Source organism: Hevea brasiliensis, chromosome 14, assembly GCF_030052815.1.
Source record: "Hevea brasiliensis isolate MT/VB/25A 57/8 chromosome 14, ASM3005281v1, whole genome shotgun sequence".
Lineage (NCBI taxonomy): Eukaryota > Viridiplantae > Streptophyta > Magnoliopsida > Malpighiales > Euphorbiaceae > Hevea > Hevea brasiliensis.
In genome coordinates, this window is record NC_079506.1 from 78,684,853 (window position 1) to 78,706,458 (window position 21,606).

The 21,606-nt window shown below is 31.3% G+C and overlaps 1 protein-coding gene across 1 annotated transcript; it reads left to right on the plus strand.

Moving 5' to 3' along the window:
* The first annotated feature begins 11,653 nt into the window (after positions 1–11,653).
* On the plus strand, positions 11,654–14,442 carry LOC110662378 (probable 2-oxoglutarate-dependent dioxygenase SLC1). The gene is made up of 4 exons (XM_058133369.1): positions 11,654–12,068; positions 12,245–12,492; positions 12,854–13,202; positions 14,027–14,442. The coding sequence occupies exons 1-4, from the start codon at positions 11,787–11,789 to the stop codon at positions 14,285–14,287; spliced, it is 1,140 nt and encodes a 379-aa protein (XP_057989352.1). The 5' UTR covers positions 11,654–11,786; the 3' UTR covers positions 14,288–14,442.
* Positions 14,443–21,606: the final 7,164 nt, after the last annotated feature.

Below are 21,606 nucleotides of genomic sequence, written 5' to 3' on the forward strand. Positions count from 1 at the left end.
AAAATCCTTTTGACCTCCAATCAATGGTTTTTTAGTTAAACGCTGATGTGAACAAATCCAAAGTGGCGCTTATCAACATTTCTCTCTCATCTCTCATGCCACATGCAACAAGACTATCCTTTAATTTGACTAGTTGTAACACTGTTGTCCTTTAATTTTGTCATTTGTCCTTGAGATTTTGAGCTAAACAACCTTAATTTAGTCCTTGAAATTTTATAAAACCTACAACTTATTCCCTTAATTTCAACTTCATATTTTCATAGTTTAACAAATATATTATTCTTCCTAAAATTAATTCTTCTTCCTATCAAGAATTTTCCAAAATTATTTTGGAATTTTTCTTAATTTTTGCAATGTATGTTCTTTAGGTTTTTAATTAGTGATATTTTGATTTCCTGAAATTAAAAAAAAAAATCATGTGATGGAAAACGAAGATCTGATCAAGCTAGATTTGCAAGTCGCAACTTGACCCCCGAGATCTCCCTTTAGAGTTTTGAGGATAAATTTTGACAACTATCCCTGAACTTATCTAGTTATAATATTACAGTCCCTTAACTTAAAAATGTAAAATAAAACCCCATCAACTTTTAAATTTTACATAATAAAATCTCTCTAACCTCCAATTATCAGTTTTTTAGTTAGACGCTGACTTGGACAGTTCCAGCATGGAACTTAATCAATATTTCTCTTTTCTCTCTCAAGTCATGTATAAATTGAACCCTTCTTCTCTCTATAGATAGAATTAATTTTCATGTGTAAAGAGAATAATTTTACATTTTGCATAAGAGAGGAGAGAGAAATATTGACTAAGCGCCATACAGGAGCTATTCACATCAGTTTCTAACTGAAAAATCAATAATTGAAAGTTAGAGAGAGTTTACTATGCAAAATTTGAAAGTTTAGAGGGTTTTATGTTACATTTTAAAGTTAAAGGACTGTAGTATTATAACTATATAAGTTCAGGGATAGTTATTGAAATTTATCCAGAGTTTTGATTATCACATTTCCAGCAGCTATGAGTTTATCTAAGGACAGGCTAGTGGATGGAGGCAGGTCCCAGCTCACTGCTTCTTGTTTCTCCCTCCTAGAAAATATATAACGTTAAGAGCATTTTGTCATTTTTGCAGGATAAATTTTAACAACTGTCTCTGAACTTATCTAGTTATAATATTACAGTCCCTCCACTTAAAAATGCAACATAAAACCCCATCAACTTCAAAATTTTGCACAGTAAAATCTCTCTAACCTCCAATTATCAGTTTTTCAGTTAGACGCTGACCTGGACAGTTCTAGCATAGAGCTTAGTCAGTATTTCTCTTTTCTCTCTCAATCCATGTGTAAATTGAATTATTCTTCTCTCTATAGATAGAATAATTTTTCACGCGTAAATAGAATAATTTTACGCTTTGCGTAAGAGAGGAGAAAGAAATGTTGATTAAGCGCTATGTGGGCGCTATTCACATCAGTTTCTAACTAAAAATTAGTAATTGAAAGTCAGAGGAATTTTACTGTGCAAAATTTGAAAGTTTACTATAGTGTTACAACTATATAATTTCAATGACAGTTGTTGAAATTTATGCCATTTTTGCTATAAGTAACAGTCAATTGGACAGAGGAACTAAGTTATAGGTTTTTCCAAATCTCAAAGATTAAATTGCTTGATTTTGAAAATACATGGACTAAATTATAGGTTTTGCCAAACCTAAGGACTAAATTATAATTTTCCCAATTAGAATTTAGGAATGAAATTTTTTAAATTTTGAAAGATTTGGTTTAATTGTCCAAAATTAAAAGATTTGAATAAAATAAGCAACAAAAGTAAGGGTTTGATTTTTTTTTTTGGCTAGTTGGCTTAATTATTATGAAATTTACATGTTCAGGGGTGTAAAAGGTTGCTCAAATGGGAATGTGATAGGTTAAATCGAACAAGTTCAAGGTGAAAGGGTACATTTGGCCTTTTTTTAATATTCTTTCTATGCAACTAGTTTATCTTTCAATGTGCCAAACTGCATATATTAAGTCCAACCCGTCCTTTCTTGGATATTTTATGTGAATCAATTAGTTACAAATAAACGATCTTCAACAAATCTTTGTATATTAAGAAGACATGCACAATATCTTTATGAGAAATTTTGATATGATTTTAGTCATATACATTAATATATTGGCTTGGATATATATTCTTTTCTTAGATTAATTTTAAAAGTATTTCTTATTTTATCATTTGTTTTATGAAAAATAATTTTTTTAAAATTATTTTAAAAAATTATTTTTCATATTTTCTAGAATTAAAGGCATTTAAGAAATGGATCAACAGAAAATATTTTTTCTAGTCAAAGGGAAAACTAAATCATTTTTAGGGAAAATAATTTTCTCTTTTGAAAATAAAAAATCATTTTCAGAATATTAACAATCTTTTTAAAATGTGAAAACAGTTATGCATGCATGATATAAATGCATATCATTAGTTTAACATTGCAACCAAACAATAGAAAATATTTTCTTAGAAAACAATTTCTATGAAAACATTTTACATATATAAGTTATTTCTCACGAAACAAATGGAGCTTAGTGTATAAACAAATTAACTAATCTAAATTAATTGATTAATCAAAGTTTCAAATAATATTGAATTGAATTTTAATATCAGAATTGTTCCGTTTGAATTGGTATGAAGTTTTCACAAGAAAAAGAAAACCAGTTGGTCACTTTCCCACTCTAATGATTTCCATTTAGGCTAATGAACTAATTAATACTAAACTATGTTTTTGCAATTGTATTATAATCAAAATTACCTCGATAATTAAATTGATAAAAAAAATGGAAAACATAGATTTTCAAGCCCGATATTAATTTGAGCATCACGTCAATTATAAGCTTCGTCCATCCATACATTCCAATGTTCTCTGATATTATCCTTTTTTTTTGGATACTGGGGTTAGTTCGGCTATGAAGTTAATCAGTACCTGTGCCTTTAATGTTGTTCTTGGCACGTACCTGATATCGTACGCTCCTAAACTGACTGACCATCTTGCCAATCATCTAGATGTCTCTGGTCTGTGCAAGATCTTTCTTATCAGGTAATTCATTCAGACCTCTACAGTATGTGTTTCGAAGTACGGCTTCAATTTTGTCACTACTAATAGGACTGCATAGGCGAGCTTCTCCAAGATCAGATAATTGAGTTCTGATCCCTTCAACACTTGATTGGTGTAATGTATAGGTCACTGCTCGCTTTCTTCTTCTCTTACAAGGATCAAACTAATGGTCTCCTTTGTAACTACTAGATAGAGATAAAGAGTCTTGCTTGATTTTAGCGAATCAAGCAATAGGGGTGAAGTTAAAAATTGTTTAATTTGTTCAAAAGCTACTTGGCATTCGTTGACCCATTTGAAGTTTTTCCTTATTCTTAGTGCTCAAAAAAAGGGTAGGCATTTCTTAGCTGAGCATCTTATAAATCTCCCTAGCGCGGTGATCTGTCCGTTAAGTCGTTATAATTCTTTGATGTTCCTTAGAGGTTATATATCTAGGATTGCTCGGATCTTATTTGGATTTGCCTCAATCCCTCGCTTAGAAATCATGTAACAGAAGAATTTCCCTGCTTTTACTCCAAATGTGCATTTGTCTAGATTCAGCTTCATCCCAATTTTGTCTAGCATGTCAAACACTTTGGCTATGTCTCTGGCATGATCTTCTACTTTCTTAGATTTTATGACCATGTTATCGATGTAAAGCTCCATTGTTCTTCCTTTCGATACCTTAAACATTTGATCTACGGCCTTTGGTATGTTGCTTTAGAATTTTTCAAGCCAAAGTGCATTACTTTGTAGCAATATACCCCTGAATGTGTTAGGAAAGCAGTTTTCTCTTCATTTTCTGGGTCCATTTGTATTTGCTAATATCCTGATATCGCATCGACCAGTGATACTACCACATGTCCTGCTGTTGTGTCCACTAGTTTGTCGATGCTAAGCAATGGGTAATGGTCCTTTGGACATACTTTATTGATATCTGTATAGTCGATGAACATTCGCCACTTTCCATTTGCCTTTTGTACCAGGATGACATTGGCTATCCAGGTTGGGTACTTTAGTTCCCAGATTAAACCTGCATCCAACAATTTTTTAATTTTTATTTCAGTTACCCGCTGACATTTTAGTTCTCAGTGCCTTTTCTTTTGTTGGACTGGTTTGGCTTTAGATCGACATTCAACCTATGGGTTATTATTATTGGATCTACTCCTTTGATGTCCTTCGCTTTCCATGTAAATTATCCTATTTTTTAGCATTCAGATGACTATCTCCCTGCTTGCTCCACTAAGTGTTGTTCCAAGGCGTATTTTCTTTCCTTCATCTAGTTGTTCTTCTGTTATTGAATCAACTGGTTCGAGTAAGATTTGACTTTCTAATTTTTTGAGCACTTCAATTAGCAGGGTTACTTCTGTTACTACCTCTATTAATTTTTTATAGCATTTGTTAATTTTTAGCTTCCCCGCACCACTGTTATGCCTCCTGAGGCTGGTAGCTTCATGCATAGCCATTTCATGTTAATTACTATGTCATTGTCATTTGAGATCGATCAACTGAGGATAATGTTATAGGACAGAGGAATGTCAATTACTGCGAATTTTGTGTAAATTTCTTTTTTGTGCCTTTCGTCACTTAATATAATGGCGAGATTCACAGTTCTGAGGAACGATACTACTTTGTCTCCCAAGTAGACCAAGGGGTACATGACTTTGGTTAGGTTTTCTGCTTTGTATCTAAGCTTTTCCACTACTTCCTTTGTGAGAAGATTGATCGAGCTGCCTGTGTTAATTAGTACTCGTTGAACTGTATGTTGATCTGTATAGACACAACTAAAAGGTCAGTGTGTGGTTGATTTACCTCATTGTCGCTCGATCCTATGGTGATTGCTCCTCTACTTAATTCATTCCTATCGATGAAAAGGATTGCTTGGCTATCACTTGGTTTAGCTGGCCTCTTGTTGCCTATTTTACTTGTGTTTTATCCCCCAGCTATCAATTGATCACTGCGATCAGGCTCTCATCTTTTTCTAGCGTGATATCCTTATTTCTAGGAGCAAGTCTTCTTCTTTCATCCTGATCATCTCTGGTGAATTTTCTGAGTCGACCATCTCTGATAAGTCACTCTATTTCATATTTGTGCTGTCTGCATTCATCGGTCGTATGGCCATGATCTTCATGAAACCTATAAAATTTTCCCTTATCTCTTTTACCTGTAATATCCAGGTTCAGTTTCTTCAGCCACCTAACCTATTCTCCATTTTTGGATCCACATAAGTACTCAGGATCTGGGCTTGTTGAAAGGCATATAGTTGTGGAATCTCATTCTGTTTCGCTCTTCGTTCCTGTTTGAATGGTAAGTTTGATCCAAACTATAGTTCTTTTTGTTTTATTTTTTGTCACTGTTCTGCCCAGTCCTCCTTTCTTCTCTAAGGGCTTGTCGTTCGTCATCTAATCTAATGTCTTTTTGGGCCTTCTGCATTAATTGGTAATAATCTGCTATAGGGTTTCTTATGAGTGAATCTAAAAATTTAATATTTCTTGTCTCGTTTTTTAAATCTTCACGTGTTGTTCCATGGTTTAAGTTTTCTACTTGTATTGACTCGGTGTTGAAATGAGCAATGTAGTCTCTCAATGACTCTCCCTCATACTATTTTATTTTTTGAAGATCAGAAGACAGCTTCTTAGGAGGTATGGAAGAGACAAACTTATTCTTAAACTCGATGGTGAGCTGATGGAAATTCTAGATCGATCTGGGCTTGAGGCGTCGGTACCATTTTTATGCCAAGCCAGTCAATGTTATAGTAAATACTCTGCACAAGTGATAGTCATTCATGTTTGGGAGCATCATGGTTGTTCAAAAGTTCACCACATGGCTCCTCGGATCTGTTGTCCCATCTTATTTATTGAGGATGGGCAATTTGAATTTTGTTGGGAACTGTTCAGCTAGGATTGGCCTGGACAATGGAGATTCATCCCCCATGCTGATGTCTTCTTCCTCGACCTAGTTCTAGTATTTTTGTACTGCTCTTACCAACCCCCAATTTATCTGTGGGCTTGGTGATTCATTGAACTGCTCCTCTTGTTCGCTCACTAAGTCTCAACTGTTCTTTTTCCCTAAGTTGTTATTTGTTGACCGAGTGGCTTCCTGTGTTTTTCCTTTTATTCCATATGGGTTTGCTTCTATGATTCTTCCTATTTCTAGGGCAAGTGTCCCTGGGATCAAACCTTTGAGGAATGAAATCTGAGCCTCTATCTCCTAGATGCGCTAGAAAATTAGATCTGGTGCCCTTCCTTAGAAGGGTTTTATTGATCTGGGGTCATGTTGTGTGATGGATTCAGCGTATGGGAAGGGATGGTGGGCGAGGCCATATTTGGGACCTAGGACAGTACTAGAAGATCTCCTCTTAACGTAAGGTTGACAGAGATGATGCCCTTGCTTGGGGTCCTTGAATCTGCAGCCATTAAAGAGAAAAAATACAAAAAATTACGAGAATGATTAGGTTCAAGAACTTAAAGACTATTGATAGTAAAGAAGAGAGAATGTTATGGAGAAAAAGAGGTGATCTCAGATGTAAATATTTCAGCTGGTGATTTATGGTTCCCCACAGATGGCTCCACTGATGCTACTGGTGGTCTTTGTAGTCTTGACCCTGATGACATGTAGACCTATAGTAAGAAAAAGGGATGAGATGGATGGCCTTCTAGTAGGCCACTCCGACACTCAAGTTAAAGATCTAATTCTTTAGAAAGAGATTAGAAAATTCTTTAGTAACAAAGAATTATAAAGATAGTAAGCGTACCTATTTCTAGTTCACCCTGTGCTATTTATAGGTTTTTAGAAAGTAGTCATTGCTTTGATCTTGGCCGAATCTTTGAAATTTCCTTTGTAAAGACCACTTTTACTTGATTTTTATCATGATTATCGCTTGACTAATGAGGTCCATGCTTTTATCCTATCCTTGGCTTGTTTGTTCAGTAAAATCCTTCGTTCACCCTGCTAGGTGAGCGAATGTGGTTGCCCAATCCGTATATTGTTCGGTTCAATTACCATACTTTTGACTATCATGCTTGGACAAATTTGACTACTATGACTACCACATTGGTCGAGTTTGACAAATTTGACTTGGACTTTTGAGTGGGTAATATCACGTACCCATTTATCACTTTGAGTCTCATGGATATAGCTATTACATAAAATAATGCAATTGATTTACACTTACCACTCTATTATGATCTTGTGCATTAGAAATTTATCAGTGATGCTATTTGAGATCTCCACGGGTTATGGATCTGCGAGAGGAAGAAGAACATGGGGTGTGTTGACTTTGGCAACTTCTCTGATGCTTAAGTCAATAATGAGAACTGTAGAAAAAAGAATAAGATGAAAAAGTAAGATAAGTTATAGGCATCGAGTAGACTCCTACTAGGAGTAAGATTTTGTGTTATGATAGGACTGGGAGTCCAAATATCTTGAGAAGATATTTGTTAGAATCCCTCTTAGGCTAGGATTCTCACTCAATTATACAAGTACGCAATAGTGACCAAGTCTGATGGACCTTCTTGATATGGGTCAGTTGCCCAAGTGTCCAACCCATCCTTTCTTGGATATTTTGTTCAAGTAGTATCAACTAGTTACAAATAAACGATCTTCAACAAATCTTTGCATATTAAGAAGACATGCACAGTACCTTTATATATTGGTTTGGATATATATATTGTTTTCTTAGATTAATTTTAAAAGTATTTCTTATTTTACTATTTGTTTTGTGAAAAATAATTTTCTAAAAAATATTTTTTATATTTTCTTGCATTGAGGGCATTCAAGAAATGAGTCAACGAAAAAAAATTTTTCTAGTCAAAGGAAAAACTAAATTATTTTTAAGGAAAATAATTTTCTCTTTTGAAAAGAAGAAGTTATTTTCAAAACTTTAACAATCTTATTAAAATATGAAAACAATTATGCATACATGATATAAATACATATCATTAGTTTAACATTGCAACCAAACAATAGAAAATATTTTCTTAGAAAACAATTTCTATGAAAATATTTTACATATATAAGTTATTTCTCACGAAACAAATGGAGCTTAGTGTATAAACAAATTAACTAATCTAAATTAATGGATTAATCAAAGTTTCAAATAATATTGAATTCAATTTTAATATCAGAATTGTTCCGTTTGAATTGGTATGAAGTTTTCACAAGAAAAAGAAAACCAGTTGGTCACTTTCCCACTCTAATGATTTCCATTTAGGCTAATGAACTATTTAATACTAAACTATGTTTTTGCAATTGTATTATAATCAAAATTACCTCGATAATTAGATTGATAAAAAAAATTGGAAAACGTAGATTTTGAAGCCCGATATTAATTTGCACACCACGTCAATTATAAGCTCAATTTCGTGTGAAAATAAATTTAATAACTATTAGACAAAATATATATTTATATTTATATTCATATAATTATACACATTTTAATTGATTTTGCACAAATTTCAATATAAATTATTAATTTAATAATTATTAAATTTATTTTCATATAATATTGAATTTATATTAGATACCGTTATTAAAACTTTGTCCTCTTGGAAAAAAAATTTGATGCGGTCAAGGAAAGAGAAAGAGAGGGGAGAATGGTTGATATTTGATTCAAAATTTCTAGATGTGGCCAATTCAAGATGTATACTTTGAAAATGATATAGCTACGTGTTCCTTGCAACTGAAATGAAATAAAGCTAATGAACGCCTTGTTCTGTCCATTAATGTCTTATAGTTGTTGCTATCTATTAAGAGTCGTCAGACGGAACTTAAAAAGACCCACACGTACCCACAGAGAAGAGAGACATAAGGGCCAAGGGCACATGGAATTATCATCAATATTTGTTGTTATTAGTATGGTCTTACTTGCCATTTGAAAGATCGATAAGTTTTAACTCAGTGATGACGCATCGTGAAGTTTCAAATAATTTAAATTTTTAATAAAAATTTAAGCTCCATTTATTTTCTGTATTCGTTGATGTTTGAAGCACTCAGAAAATTGTTGAAATATTTTCTTTGTGAAAAGAAAAATTTAACTATTTTTAAGAAAAAAGATTTTTTTCTTTTTAAAAGAGAAAGTTATTTTTTGGACTCTAACAATCTTATTAAAATGTGAAAACACATATATATGACATTAATACGTACAATTAGTTTAACATTACAACTAAATAATGAAAAATATTTTTATGGAAAACATTTTCTTAAAAAATAATTTCTATAGAAAGCATTCTTCATTTATTAGTTATTTTCCATGAAATAAATGGAATTTTGAGTTTGAACTATGAGTTTTGATGAAGTAATATTGAAATCATCTCTAAAATTATGCCCAATCAAAGCTAATTATACCAAAACAAGAATTTTAAAATTAAAATTAATGAGTTTTAAGTTAATAATATTAGAGTCAATGAAATTTCGGATTTGAACTTTGAATAAAAATAGTATTAAAAAATTTATTTAATAGTTTTTATCAAGTTAAGTCTAGAATGGTCAAATCTCAAATTCAATCCATTTTTAAATGGGGTCAGCAAAATCAAACCTAAGAACAAAATTCTTTATTCATTTTTAGAGATTTTTTTTCCTTTTTTATGAATGCGATTGAAACAAAATAGAATTTTCTTAGCCCTGAATTAGTCTACTGCTTGTAAATTTTATCTATATAAAAATTATTAAATTTGATCCCACTATGCAGATGTTAGACTTGATCTCAATAAATTGTCAGAGGTGATAAACGAGTTGAGTTAGATGAAATTTTACGTATTATTATTGGTTAATTTTAGTTATCATATGATTATACAAAACGAATTTAATATTAAAGTTTCTTAAAGAAAATAATTTTACTCATTTAATTTTTAAATCAAAATTTAAAGCATTTAGCATCATTTAAAAGGATTTAATTTCGATTTAGATCATGTTGATCGATGATAAAATCCTTAACTTTGCTAATCATTGCCACAGCAAGCCAGACCCAGGTGATATATGGGCTAATAAAAAAAATAGATCCATAAAATTAAGTCATAAAAGAAAATTTAAATTGGTCACTGCATGTACTTTGTAGTTTAAGTGATAACTGAACCTAAAAAATTTAAGTCTAGTCCGGTCCAATTGCTAGGGTGAGCATTTGGTTCGAATCGAATCGAATCAAACCGAATTAAATTATAAAAATTGAATTTTAAATTTTAAAAACCGAACTGAACAAAAATAGGTGAAAAATCGAATCGAACCGAACCACTCTATTTCAGTTTTAATTTTTTATTGATTTTTTAATTTAGACTTGATTTTCAAGTTATTTAGTCTAATTTGTCTAATTTTGACTTTGTTTTGAACCTAATAACCATTATTCAATGAAATTAAATAATTAATATATATAATTAAATATAATTCATAAATTTCCAGTAAAAATAAATCAATTTAAAAATCGATTCAGTTCGATTTAGTTTGATTTGAATATATAAATTACTATTTGATTTGGTTCGGTTTGACCAATTTTTTCTCTTCAAAACCGAACCGAACCGAAATAACCGAAATTTTTATAATGTAAAATCAAACCAATTAAATTTTAAAACCGAACCGATTGAACCGAATTGACTCAGTTCAGTTCAATTTTTCGGTTTAAACTGAATTCTGCTCAGCCTACCAATTGTACTTGTGAGAGGAATGTTGGAGTTCCACACTGAAAAATAACAAAAAAAAAATTGAAAGTGAATATATAGAAAGGGGAGCCCAACCAAATTGGCTTAAGCTTTGGTAGAATCAACTCTGAGCTCAACCAACTAAATTATGTTGGTAATTTTCAGCATTCTCTATGTTAGATTAATTTTCACATGATATCGAAGCAGGCTGCAATATGAGACTCTTAAAACCTCAGGCCAAACAAGTTTCACACATTTTAAATTTTTTATAAATTAAAATAAATTATTAATCGTTATGAAAATACATTTAAGTTGAATCGATAAAATGAGTCAAAATCTACCACTCTGATTTTGTTTGAAATAAATCATTTATAAAAAATAGTATTCAATTGAATTCTCACATAATAAAACTTATTTCTCTTTCTGTCAAAATAATTTTTTTTAAATTAAAACATTTAAGTTATTTTATTTTAAATATGAGAATTAATAAAAAAATTCAATTCAATTCTTATAAAATTTAAGATTTTAAAAGAAAAAATTTTATTTAAATTTGATTTATTATATATTTAAAATAAAAATAAAAATATGTGAATGTTATCGATATATTTTACATATGAGTTAAATTATCTATTTTTTTAATTTTAAATTTATAATAGATTAAATCTAAATAAAAAATTTTCTTTATATAATCCTAATTTTTTTAAAAGCGAAATATATATATATATATATATATATATATATATATATATATATATATATATATATATAATTGTAGTTGGGGCATGGGGGACGCCGATGAGGAAATGATGTGGAAACTTAAATTTCCAGAGTCGAACGCCACCACCACCAGCCTTGTAGGTGTATTGACTAAAGCCAATTCAACGGTCGTTTTTGGTTGCATTAAAATGTAACCTGTGGCTATGCAAATCCATTTTTTTCCCCAAAACCAAAGCTGGTTTTTTCTCCAAAAACTTGCAACTGCCACTCCCTATATATACATCTCTCTTTCTCCATCTTCTCTTCAAGTTTCTACCCATTAATTTCTTCTTCTCTATCACATTCTGTCAATTTCTTACCTACCCATATGTCTCATGCAGTGGGTGCTGTACTCCATCGTCCTGATGAAGAAGATCATCAGTATCATAAAGGAGTGAAGTATCTCTGCGAAAGAGGGATAACGAAAGTTCCTACAAAATACATATTACCAGTACTGGAACGTCCTAATACAGGGAACAAGGATGGTAACTTCTCTAATGATCATGATCTCAGTTTACCAGTCATCGATTTTGCACAATTACAAGGCTCAAACAGAGTTCAAGCTCTCCAATCTCTTTCCAGAGCTTGTGAAGAATATGGATTCTTCCAGGTACTTTGTAAGAACACATGCACTATTAACATACTGCTAGTGTTACTTTCTAACTTATTAGTGGCCTGCATGCTTAATCCGGTTGCTGAAGGCATATTTGGCATACCTATATTTGAGTTCCCAATCCCCCTACTCGAAAAAACTTATTAGTGTTTGTTTTGGGATTGATTATGCAGTTGATAAACCATGGCATTTCAAGTGAAGCTACAAGTAGTATGGTTCAAGAGGGTAGGAAATTTTTTGAGCTCCCTTTTGAGAAGAGATCCAAATACATGTCCAAAGACATGTTTTCACCTGCAAGATATGGAACGAGTTTCAACCAGAACAAAGATAGGGTGTTTTGCTGGAGAGATTTCTTAAAGCTTAATTGCCATCCCCTCTCTGAAACTCTTCCTTTTTGGCCTTCCTCTCCTTCAGAACTAAGGTCTTATATATTTCCCTTTATTCTCTCTCTCTCAAACACATGCAACTAAAATGATACTCTTGATTTATTATGAACTAAGACAAAACATGTATGATAGGAGTCGCATTTAAAATAAACAAGACTCAAATGTTTATATCTTGAATTGGATTGATGATAGAGCTATCTTTTTAATGATTAGTGTACCAATTTAGTTAGTTCAATTTGCGCATAGTTTTAACATTGTCTATATATTAAAATAAAGTATGTACATGCATGTATATAGAAATGTATAGATTAATTATTTAATTTAATTGAAAGTGTCAATTGTTTTTCCATTTTCTGTAATTGTTAATTGTCGTTGAATATTATTATTTATTAACAGGGAAGCAGCGGTTAACTACTCTAAACAAACAAAATTCTTGTATATGATGCTTGTGGAGGCAATCCTGGAGAGTTTAGGACTTGTGGAAAACAACAAAAGTGGTCCTGAAAACGATAGTTACTTAAATGAATTTGAAGATGGAAGCCAAATCATAGTGTTGAATTGCTACCCTTCATGTCCTGAACCTGATCTAACTCTTGGCATGCCACCCCATTCTGACTATGGCTTCCTTACACTGCTTCTTCAAGATGAATTAGTTAAGGGTCTTCAAATTCAACACCAAGGGAGATGGGTAACCGTGGAACCCATTCCTAACTCTTTTGTCATTAACGTGGGTGATCATCTTGAGGTTAGTTCATTAAACTACTTGACATTAGAAGCCCTCATTCTTTGTGTGACTTCGTTGAGGAAAATTTCAGGGTAATTTTTCCTGTGCTCGAAAAGTAGACCTAGTCTCGATGCACGAAAATTAGTGCAAAGATATATATATATATATATATATATATATATATATATATATATCTATCGGCAGAGCTATATGTGTACTTAAGTGGAGTCAATTGACGTCACTGAATTTAAAAAAAAGAAAATCTATAATATAAGTAAATATAGAAACAGGTTAGTGGGTCAATTTGACCCGCTCAATTTTTTTTTTGGTTAATTTCTAATATGAGTAGGAAGAGGACAACAACATTTTAAAGATATTATTTTATGAAATAATTTTTCTATTTAATTATTGTTACATATTAATAATTTAAATGCATTTTTTTAATAGATAATTTATTATTATATATAATATTTTTTTCTTTTAATTGAGCAAAACAATTTTTTTTTATCCCATTAACTCAATCTCCTAGCTCGCCTTGATAGCAAGCCTTTCTTTCATGCAAATATGCATGTTGTTACTGTATGATATGGACCAGTCATTATAGGAATTTTCATGTGATTTCATAAACAGATTTTTTTTTTCTTTTTTACACCTGATTCGTTATAGACTAAAAATGCAGAATATATGACAAAATTGATTTAATAAATGTATAAATAATATATATTTATGTTTTGAATTCTTGATAAATCGGGTTTAAACAAAAATTTTGCACATATAGGGTTTACTACCTTTCAAAAGCTAATTAAATATGTATATTAATCAACTGTTTTATATTTTGTGGGCAGATATTTAGCAATGGGAGATACAAAAGCGTACTTCATAGGGTTCTTGTCAATCACGCAAAGTCTAGAATCTCCATTGCTTCATTGCACAGTTTACCTTCCAGCAGAAAGATTCGACCGTCTCCGAAACTCATCAACGAGGACAGTCCAAAGCTTTACAAAGATACAGATTTTGCAAGTTTTATGGAATACATTACATCGTGTGAACATAAGAATAAGAATTTCTTGGAATCCAGGAAACTGAATGTTGGAAACGAAAAATAAACCAGAGCAGTGTTGTCCTTTTGACTTTTTGTAGGACAAATATTTATTATCATTTATCTATAGCCAGCAAAGATAATAAAATGAGTGAGAGAGAGAGAGAAATTGTATTCTAGATTTTTATGGAGAATAAAGGCTTATATCTACTTCTCTATCAATTTGTTGTTTTTATATATGTATATATAATTGGTTTTGATTGGTTGAGAATTTAAACTCTGACTCATTTATGTGTATTTTTTCCCACCATCGATGTATATATATATGTAATCATTAAAAAAAAAAAAAAACTTTTTCTCATATTTTCTAATTTTAATAATTTTATTCATATAGACAAATGTTATTGCAATTTATTTAATTTTTCTAACTAAAACTCCGTTTGTTTCATGAAAAATAACTTATATATAGAAAATATTTTTCATAGAAATTGATTTCTAAGAAAATATGAAAATATTTTTCATTTATTTGGTTACAATGTTAAATTAATTATATGTATTTATATCACGTATGTATAAATATTTTTATATTTTAATAAGATTATTAAGTATGTGTTGCATGTTTATAATTATTGTATATACTCATAATTTAATTTTTTTTCTTATGTAAATTTTTCTTATATAATATAATATTATCATAATATATCAAAGGCTTCAGTAATGTTACATGCATGGTCCTCCAACTTTTGTTTTTCATTATCATGTCATCAACATACATCTCAATTATCTTCCTAACCAGCTCTTTGAACATCCCATTAACTAATCTTTGATAGGTCGCCCCTGCATTTTTAAGTCCAAAAGGCATCACCTTGTAGCAAAACACTCTTTTGTCAGTGATGAAGGCTATTTCTTCAGAGTCACTCAGCTCCATGAGAATTTGATGATAACGAGAAATGACATCTACTAATGAGCAGACCGCATGTCCTACTATGGCATCTACCAAGTGGTCTGTTGTTGGGAACAGGTAGTGATCCTTTAGACAGGCCTTATTCAAATCAGTGAAGTCCACGCACATCCTCCACTTTCCATTAACCATCTTTACTAGGACAACATTTATCACCCAAGTTAGGTATTGCACTTCTTTGATTAGCCTTACCTTCCTTAATTTGGTCAACCTCATCCATGACTACTTTCTATCTATCAATAGTCAACTTCTTTTCTTCTACTATACAGGCTTGACTGCTGGGTCGACATTCAGCCTGTGTGTCATGACTTTTGGGTCTACACCTTTCACATCTTCTAGTGTACAGGAAAAAGTTGCCATCCTGGACTTTAGTACTTGGATTACTGCTTTCTTACTCGGCCCTTCAAGTGTTGATCCGAGTTTGACTTTCTTTCCATTATCTAATTCAATTTCACTGACTTCGTCAACAGGTTCAGCATTTATCATGTCCTCTGGTTTTTCCAACAACTCAATTAGAGAGTTGGGAGATTGTTTTAGTCGACTGTCTATAGCATTCCTAGGTAGATTTTTTACTCCCATGAGCAATTGCTACTCCTTCAACTACTGGAAGCTTTAAGCATAACATCTCCATGTTTATAACAATGCCATGATTACTCGGTACTAGCCTTCCCAAAATTGCATTGTCGGAAAAAAAAAAATATCAACCACCATAAACTTAGCATACATCTTCCTTTTAAATTGTTCATCCCTAATAACAATGGTTATATTTGTAGTGTTGAGTATAGGGACGTATTTATCACCCAAACCCATTAAAAGGATAAGGGACTTTTGATAGATCTTTTTCTTGAAGACCAAGTTTTACATACACATCTTGGGTAACTAAATTAACTGAGCTCCCCATATTAATTAAGACTCATTTCACCACATACTTATTCATTTGGATACCAATAATCAGAGGGTCAGAATGGGGGTGAGTTACTTTATCATCTTCTTTGCCAAAAGTTATGGGCAATTGATATAGTGTCTCGACTGCTAGGACTATGTCCAAGTTACTTGCTTGTTTACTTCTTTTTCTTTTTGTTTTGGCCGAATTATGTCCTCGTACTATTACATTGATTGTGCTAATGGGCTCTTTATCTTTGCCCAGTCTTAGCCTATGTTCCAACCTTGCTTTACAATCTCTATCATGATCGGCCTGAGTGTTGTGAGTGAAATGCCTTAAAGTGTTGTCCCTTACTAATCTCTCAATTTCAACTTTTAACTATCTGCAGTCATCAGTGTTATGGCCAAAATCATCGTGAAATATGCAAAACTTGTTTTGATTCCTTCTGTCTGTGGTCCTTAGATTTAGCCTCTTGAGGTATTTAATTCATTCCTTATTTTGGAGTGAGACTCACTCAAAGGCATATAATTCTTATACTTGTCTCACCCCCCTATCCTTGTCACTGGAGGACTTACTCAATTTTTTTCTTAGTATTATTTGGACTACTTTTCTTTTCTTCAACCTTCATGTCTTTGTCTAGCTTCAATAACTGCTTTTCATCATCTACTGAATATACTTTTAGGCACAATCCATGAGCTTATAGTAATTTCAAGCTGAGTTTTTTTATGACATAGTCTATAAATTTTACATTGATTGACCCCTTTTTAATTGCTTCATAGGCAGTTTCATGATTTAATTGCTCGACCTAAATAGCCTCAGCATTAAATCAGTCAATATAGCTCTACGTTGACTCTCCAATGTCTTGCCAGACTTTCTGCAAGTTAGATGATAATTTCTTAGGGGGGATGCAAGTGATAGATCTTTGCTCAAACTCAACTACCATGTATTAAAAAAGTGGAATTGAATTTGGACGAAGGTGTTGATACCACTTTTAAGCGAGTCCCATTAGGGTTGATGGAAAAACCCTACATAAGATGAAATGGTTCAAATTTTGTAGTTGCATGGTTATTCTAAAATTGGCTAAGTGACTCCTTGGATTAGTTCTGCCATCATATTTGTCCAAAGAGGATGGTTAAACTTTGGTAGGAAGGGCTTTGACAAATTACATATGACAATAGAGAATAATCACCTACATCGAAATCCTCATCAGGATCATAACTTATTTGGAATTTGGGGGCGCTTAACTTTTCCCAAATCAATAATTCCTCATTCTAAGTTGACTTTAATATCGTCCATCTTCTATTTGCTTTTTAGTTGCTGGACATTATTGGGATCTGGTACGGCACTATTTTCAGGGGCTTTTCAATTTTCGAGTTGAATATTCTAGTTCTTCAAACCAGTGTTTTCTGTTTCTAATTCTTTAATGCATTGTGTCAACTATTCGAAAGTCATAGGAGGTTGAGATGAGGTATTATCTTCAATAGTGGTACCATTACTAGTGGGAGGGTTGATGAGGAGTGGTGGTAGATCCATGAATGGTGGCAAATTTGAGACCATAGTGGGTTTGATAATGGACAAAAATAATAATCAAGAATTTTTTTTATTGATGGGAAAAAGATTTTGGGACAATCTTTCTCACAAACGGTGCCAATGATGTTGTTCTCCTCTTCTACATGTATGAAATGATGGATTTGGGTATTGGATCTATAAGACGAGAAAACACCAAGTGGATTAGTTAACTACTACTCTGATGCTTAAGTTAGTAATGGGAATTGGACTGTGAATGAATAGGTTTAATTAGATTCACGTACATACCTAATGGCTTTTATGTACGCTTTAATGTAGATTCCTATTAGGATTAGGAGTTTGTGATCAATTAGGACTTGGAGTCCACTTTGCTTAAGAGCCTTATGAATGTTAGGACTGTAGCTGCAGCGAATATCTCAGGATCTTTATCTTCTGAGGTAATCTGAGTATCAAAGAACATGCTTGGGCGAGTAACTCTTAATATGGAAGTGAATGTTCGAGCTATTCAGATTAGCTCAGACCTAGGTTATGATTCATTGTCCATTGCTCAGTAATCCATACTCGCCTTCGAGTACTATTTTTAATGGTTGTAGTATCAATACAGGAACTTTAGTTTTAGGTTTTGGGTGTTCTATCCTCAAGTCTACAGGAAAAGGGTTTGAAGGGTTTTTAGTTTAGGATATAGATAAAATTAATTAAAATTGAAATTCTCAGGCAGGGCAAGTTCGACTGCCTATCATTGAAGTTTGGCTGCCTAACTTGCCATGCATTGTTTACATCACTATTCACTTAAAATTCGACTGCCTAACACGTGCAAGTTCAGCTGTCGAACCTGGGATTTCCAAAATTCAACTTACAGCTTTAAAATTAGATCTTTGAGCCCTCAAACTCAAAACCAAACTTCTTGAAGTTCCTTTTAACCATTTTTAACTACTTCAAACACTAAACAACTAAGATAAAACTCAAATAACCTAAATTCCTCAATTTAATCCAAGATTCAATAATTTACATAAACCCTAGAATTTTTATTTCCCTTTTAACTCACTAATCTAACTTTAGATTCTAAGTTGATGACTTTAATTCATCAAAGAAGAAGAGAAGAAGATAAAGAACTCACTTGAATCTCTGATTCCATCCATTTGGTCATCCCTCCAAATCTTTAACACATCCTCTAAGCAAAGGAGAATAAAAAGGTTAACATGCCTTTACGGAGAAGATCTTAGGAAAACTCTTAGGATTATTTATGTTGGGTTCGTGAGAAAGGGAGAAAATGAAAGAAAGAAGAGGGGAGAATGGAAGGCTCTAGAGAACATAAAAGGGAGAAAGTTGGTAGGAGAAATATCTCCCACTCTCTATTTATATTTGTCTGCCTCGAGATGATTGATTGCCGAAATTTTTCAACTCTAGACTTCTTATATATCATATAGTATCTCATGTAATGCAACAAAATATTATGAGATATTTTTAGGGAGGGGTGTTACATAAATATTATAAATAAAAATAAATAATTTATGGATTTACAAACAAAATGAGTTTCCAATTATAAATTATAAACAGATACATTTCTGTTTGCAAATTACTATCATATAAATACTATACATTAAAATAAATAACCTTTGAATTTACAAATGGACTTATTTTTTGTTTGTAACATACAAATGGATATCATCTCCATTTTAACTTTCATATAAATATTATAAAGGAAAATAAATGACATGAATTTAGAAATGGGCACACTGTTCATTTTTAAAGTAGAAACGGCTACATTGTCCGTTTGTAAACTTGAATTAAAATATTTTAAAGAAAATATTTTATATTTATAAATGGTACGTACGTCTTCCATTTTTGAAATTTTTTTCAAGTTTATTTCAAGACTGTTGTAATTCTTTGCGCCATTTTTTGGTGCATTATTTAGAAACGTATTTCTAAATTTTATTTATACTCCATCTGCTATCTTAAGGCCTGTTTGGTATTACTATTAAAATTGCTATTGAGAAAAGTATCTTTTTAAGTATACTAATTAGAAAGTATTAAAAAATAATTACAAATTAAATTTGATAAGTTTTAATCATAATAACACTCAAATAACAAAATAGTTTTTTTTAAATTATTTTTTTCAACAACATTTAAAATAATACTTTTATTTAAAAAAATAGTTTATACTTTCTAAATTTAATGCCAAACAAGCACTTAATCTTTTAAATAAAACTTCTCTACCTGAACATACATTGCGCCATGTAAAACCAGGAGTGATCCCCACAAGAGATTGCATGAAATCAACGTTACAGATATACTTTTTTTTTAGTGTTTTACTTATAAGAGAAGAAGGATTATTAATAATTCTCCAGCCCCATTTAGCGATCAAAGCCAAATTAAAACATTCCAAGTCCTGAACCCTAGACCACCCTCCTCTTTTGTATTACACAAGGCTCTCCAATTGCAAAAATGCAACCTCTTCTCCAAATACCACTGTTACTATCAAAACTAACTAATTAGATCTCAGCTCCTCACATAAAGATACCAATAAACAAAAGCACTGCATGATATAATTCGGTATTTTCATAAGCAATAGATTTAATAAGCAATTTTGTACTCGAAAGAGATAAAAAAAATTTAGTCTTCCACCTTGTAATCTATTAAAAACCCATTTTTTAACATTGAAGAAAATTACTTTGTTAGATTTACCAACAATGGTAGGAAAATGCAGATAGGCAGGGGCGAAGGGAGGGGGCTAGTTGAGGACATGATCCCCCAACCCTCCTCGAAATTCCTTATGCATATATGTATCTTCTTACAAAATTTATTTTATTTTAATCATTGGCTTCTCCAATACTTTTTGATTGTTTATTATGATATAAATAATGTGAAATATTTATTTATTTTTAATTTCTCATCATAAATTTAATAAATTTTTATAATATTGGCACTCTCAAAATTTGTTTTTAGTTTAACTATACTATATTATTATTTGAATATATAACATTGATTCCATCAAAATAAATAAATAATAAGTATAATTAATTATTTTTTAAATTAATTTTATATTTGACATTATATTATTGCGAAACTAAAAATTTTATTAGTAAAGTTATTTATTTAATTCGTAAATTTTAAGTATATGTAAACAATTATATTTAAATCAATATATATATATATATAATATTTTTAATAATTAAAATTTCAAATAATGTTAACTAACAAACTAATTTCAAAAAATAAATTTTAATAATTAAGACATTTTACAATTATTTTAATACATTAAAATATTAAAATAATAATTATAACTTAGGAGCATTTTTTTTCTTATTTATGCTATCTAATAGAATTTAAACAAAAAATACTTTTATGTATTTCTCAAAACTTTTATTTAAATTATTAAAAAATTATATAATCTTTTTCAGAAAAATAAATTATATAGTTATTTAAACTCTTTTACATATATTAATTTAAAATATAAAATTGACCCCTAAAAAACATATTTTCTGACTCTGCCTCTGCGGGTACGCACTAGGTTTAACTACTTCCTGAACCCCAAGAGGAGAGAATAGTTATTGTATCAATTCAATGCCAACATTAAAGCTAAATGACACCTCAGATTTTGAAAAATTCACATTTTGACCAGACAATTGCCTTTATGCAATACACCTACCTCATCGGGGGGCTTAGATCTCAGAAACATAGCACAATCATATGCAAACATTAAGCAAGTAATCACTGGAGCGCCTCTGCAAACACGAATCCCAAGAAGAGAATTAGGGTTTTTTTTTTCTTTCAATGATTGATAGATATGTACACATGAATCAGTAATAAAATATACTCTTTGATAAAATTATGAAAATTTTATCAAGAGCTAATTATTAAATGTACCATGAGAACTAAAAAATATTACTTCATTTCTTACAGAAAAGTGAGCTATTCCTATAATATAAAAGGTGAATCTCACATGATTGTGAGAGATGGTGTATATGTACCGGGTGTACCTAATAATTTCTCCTTATCAAGGCATGCGAATCCA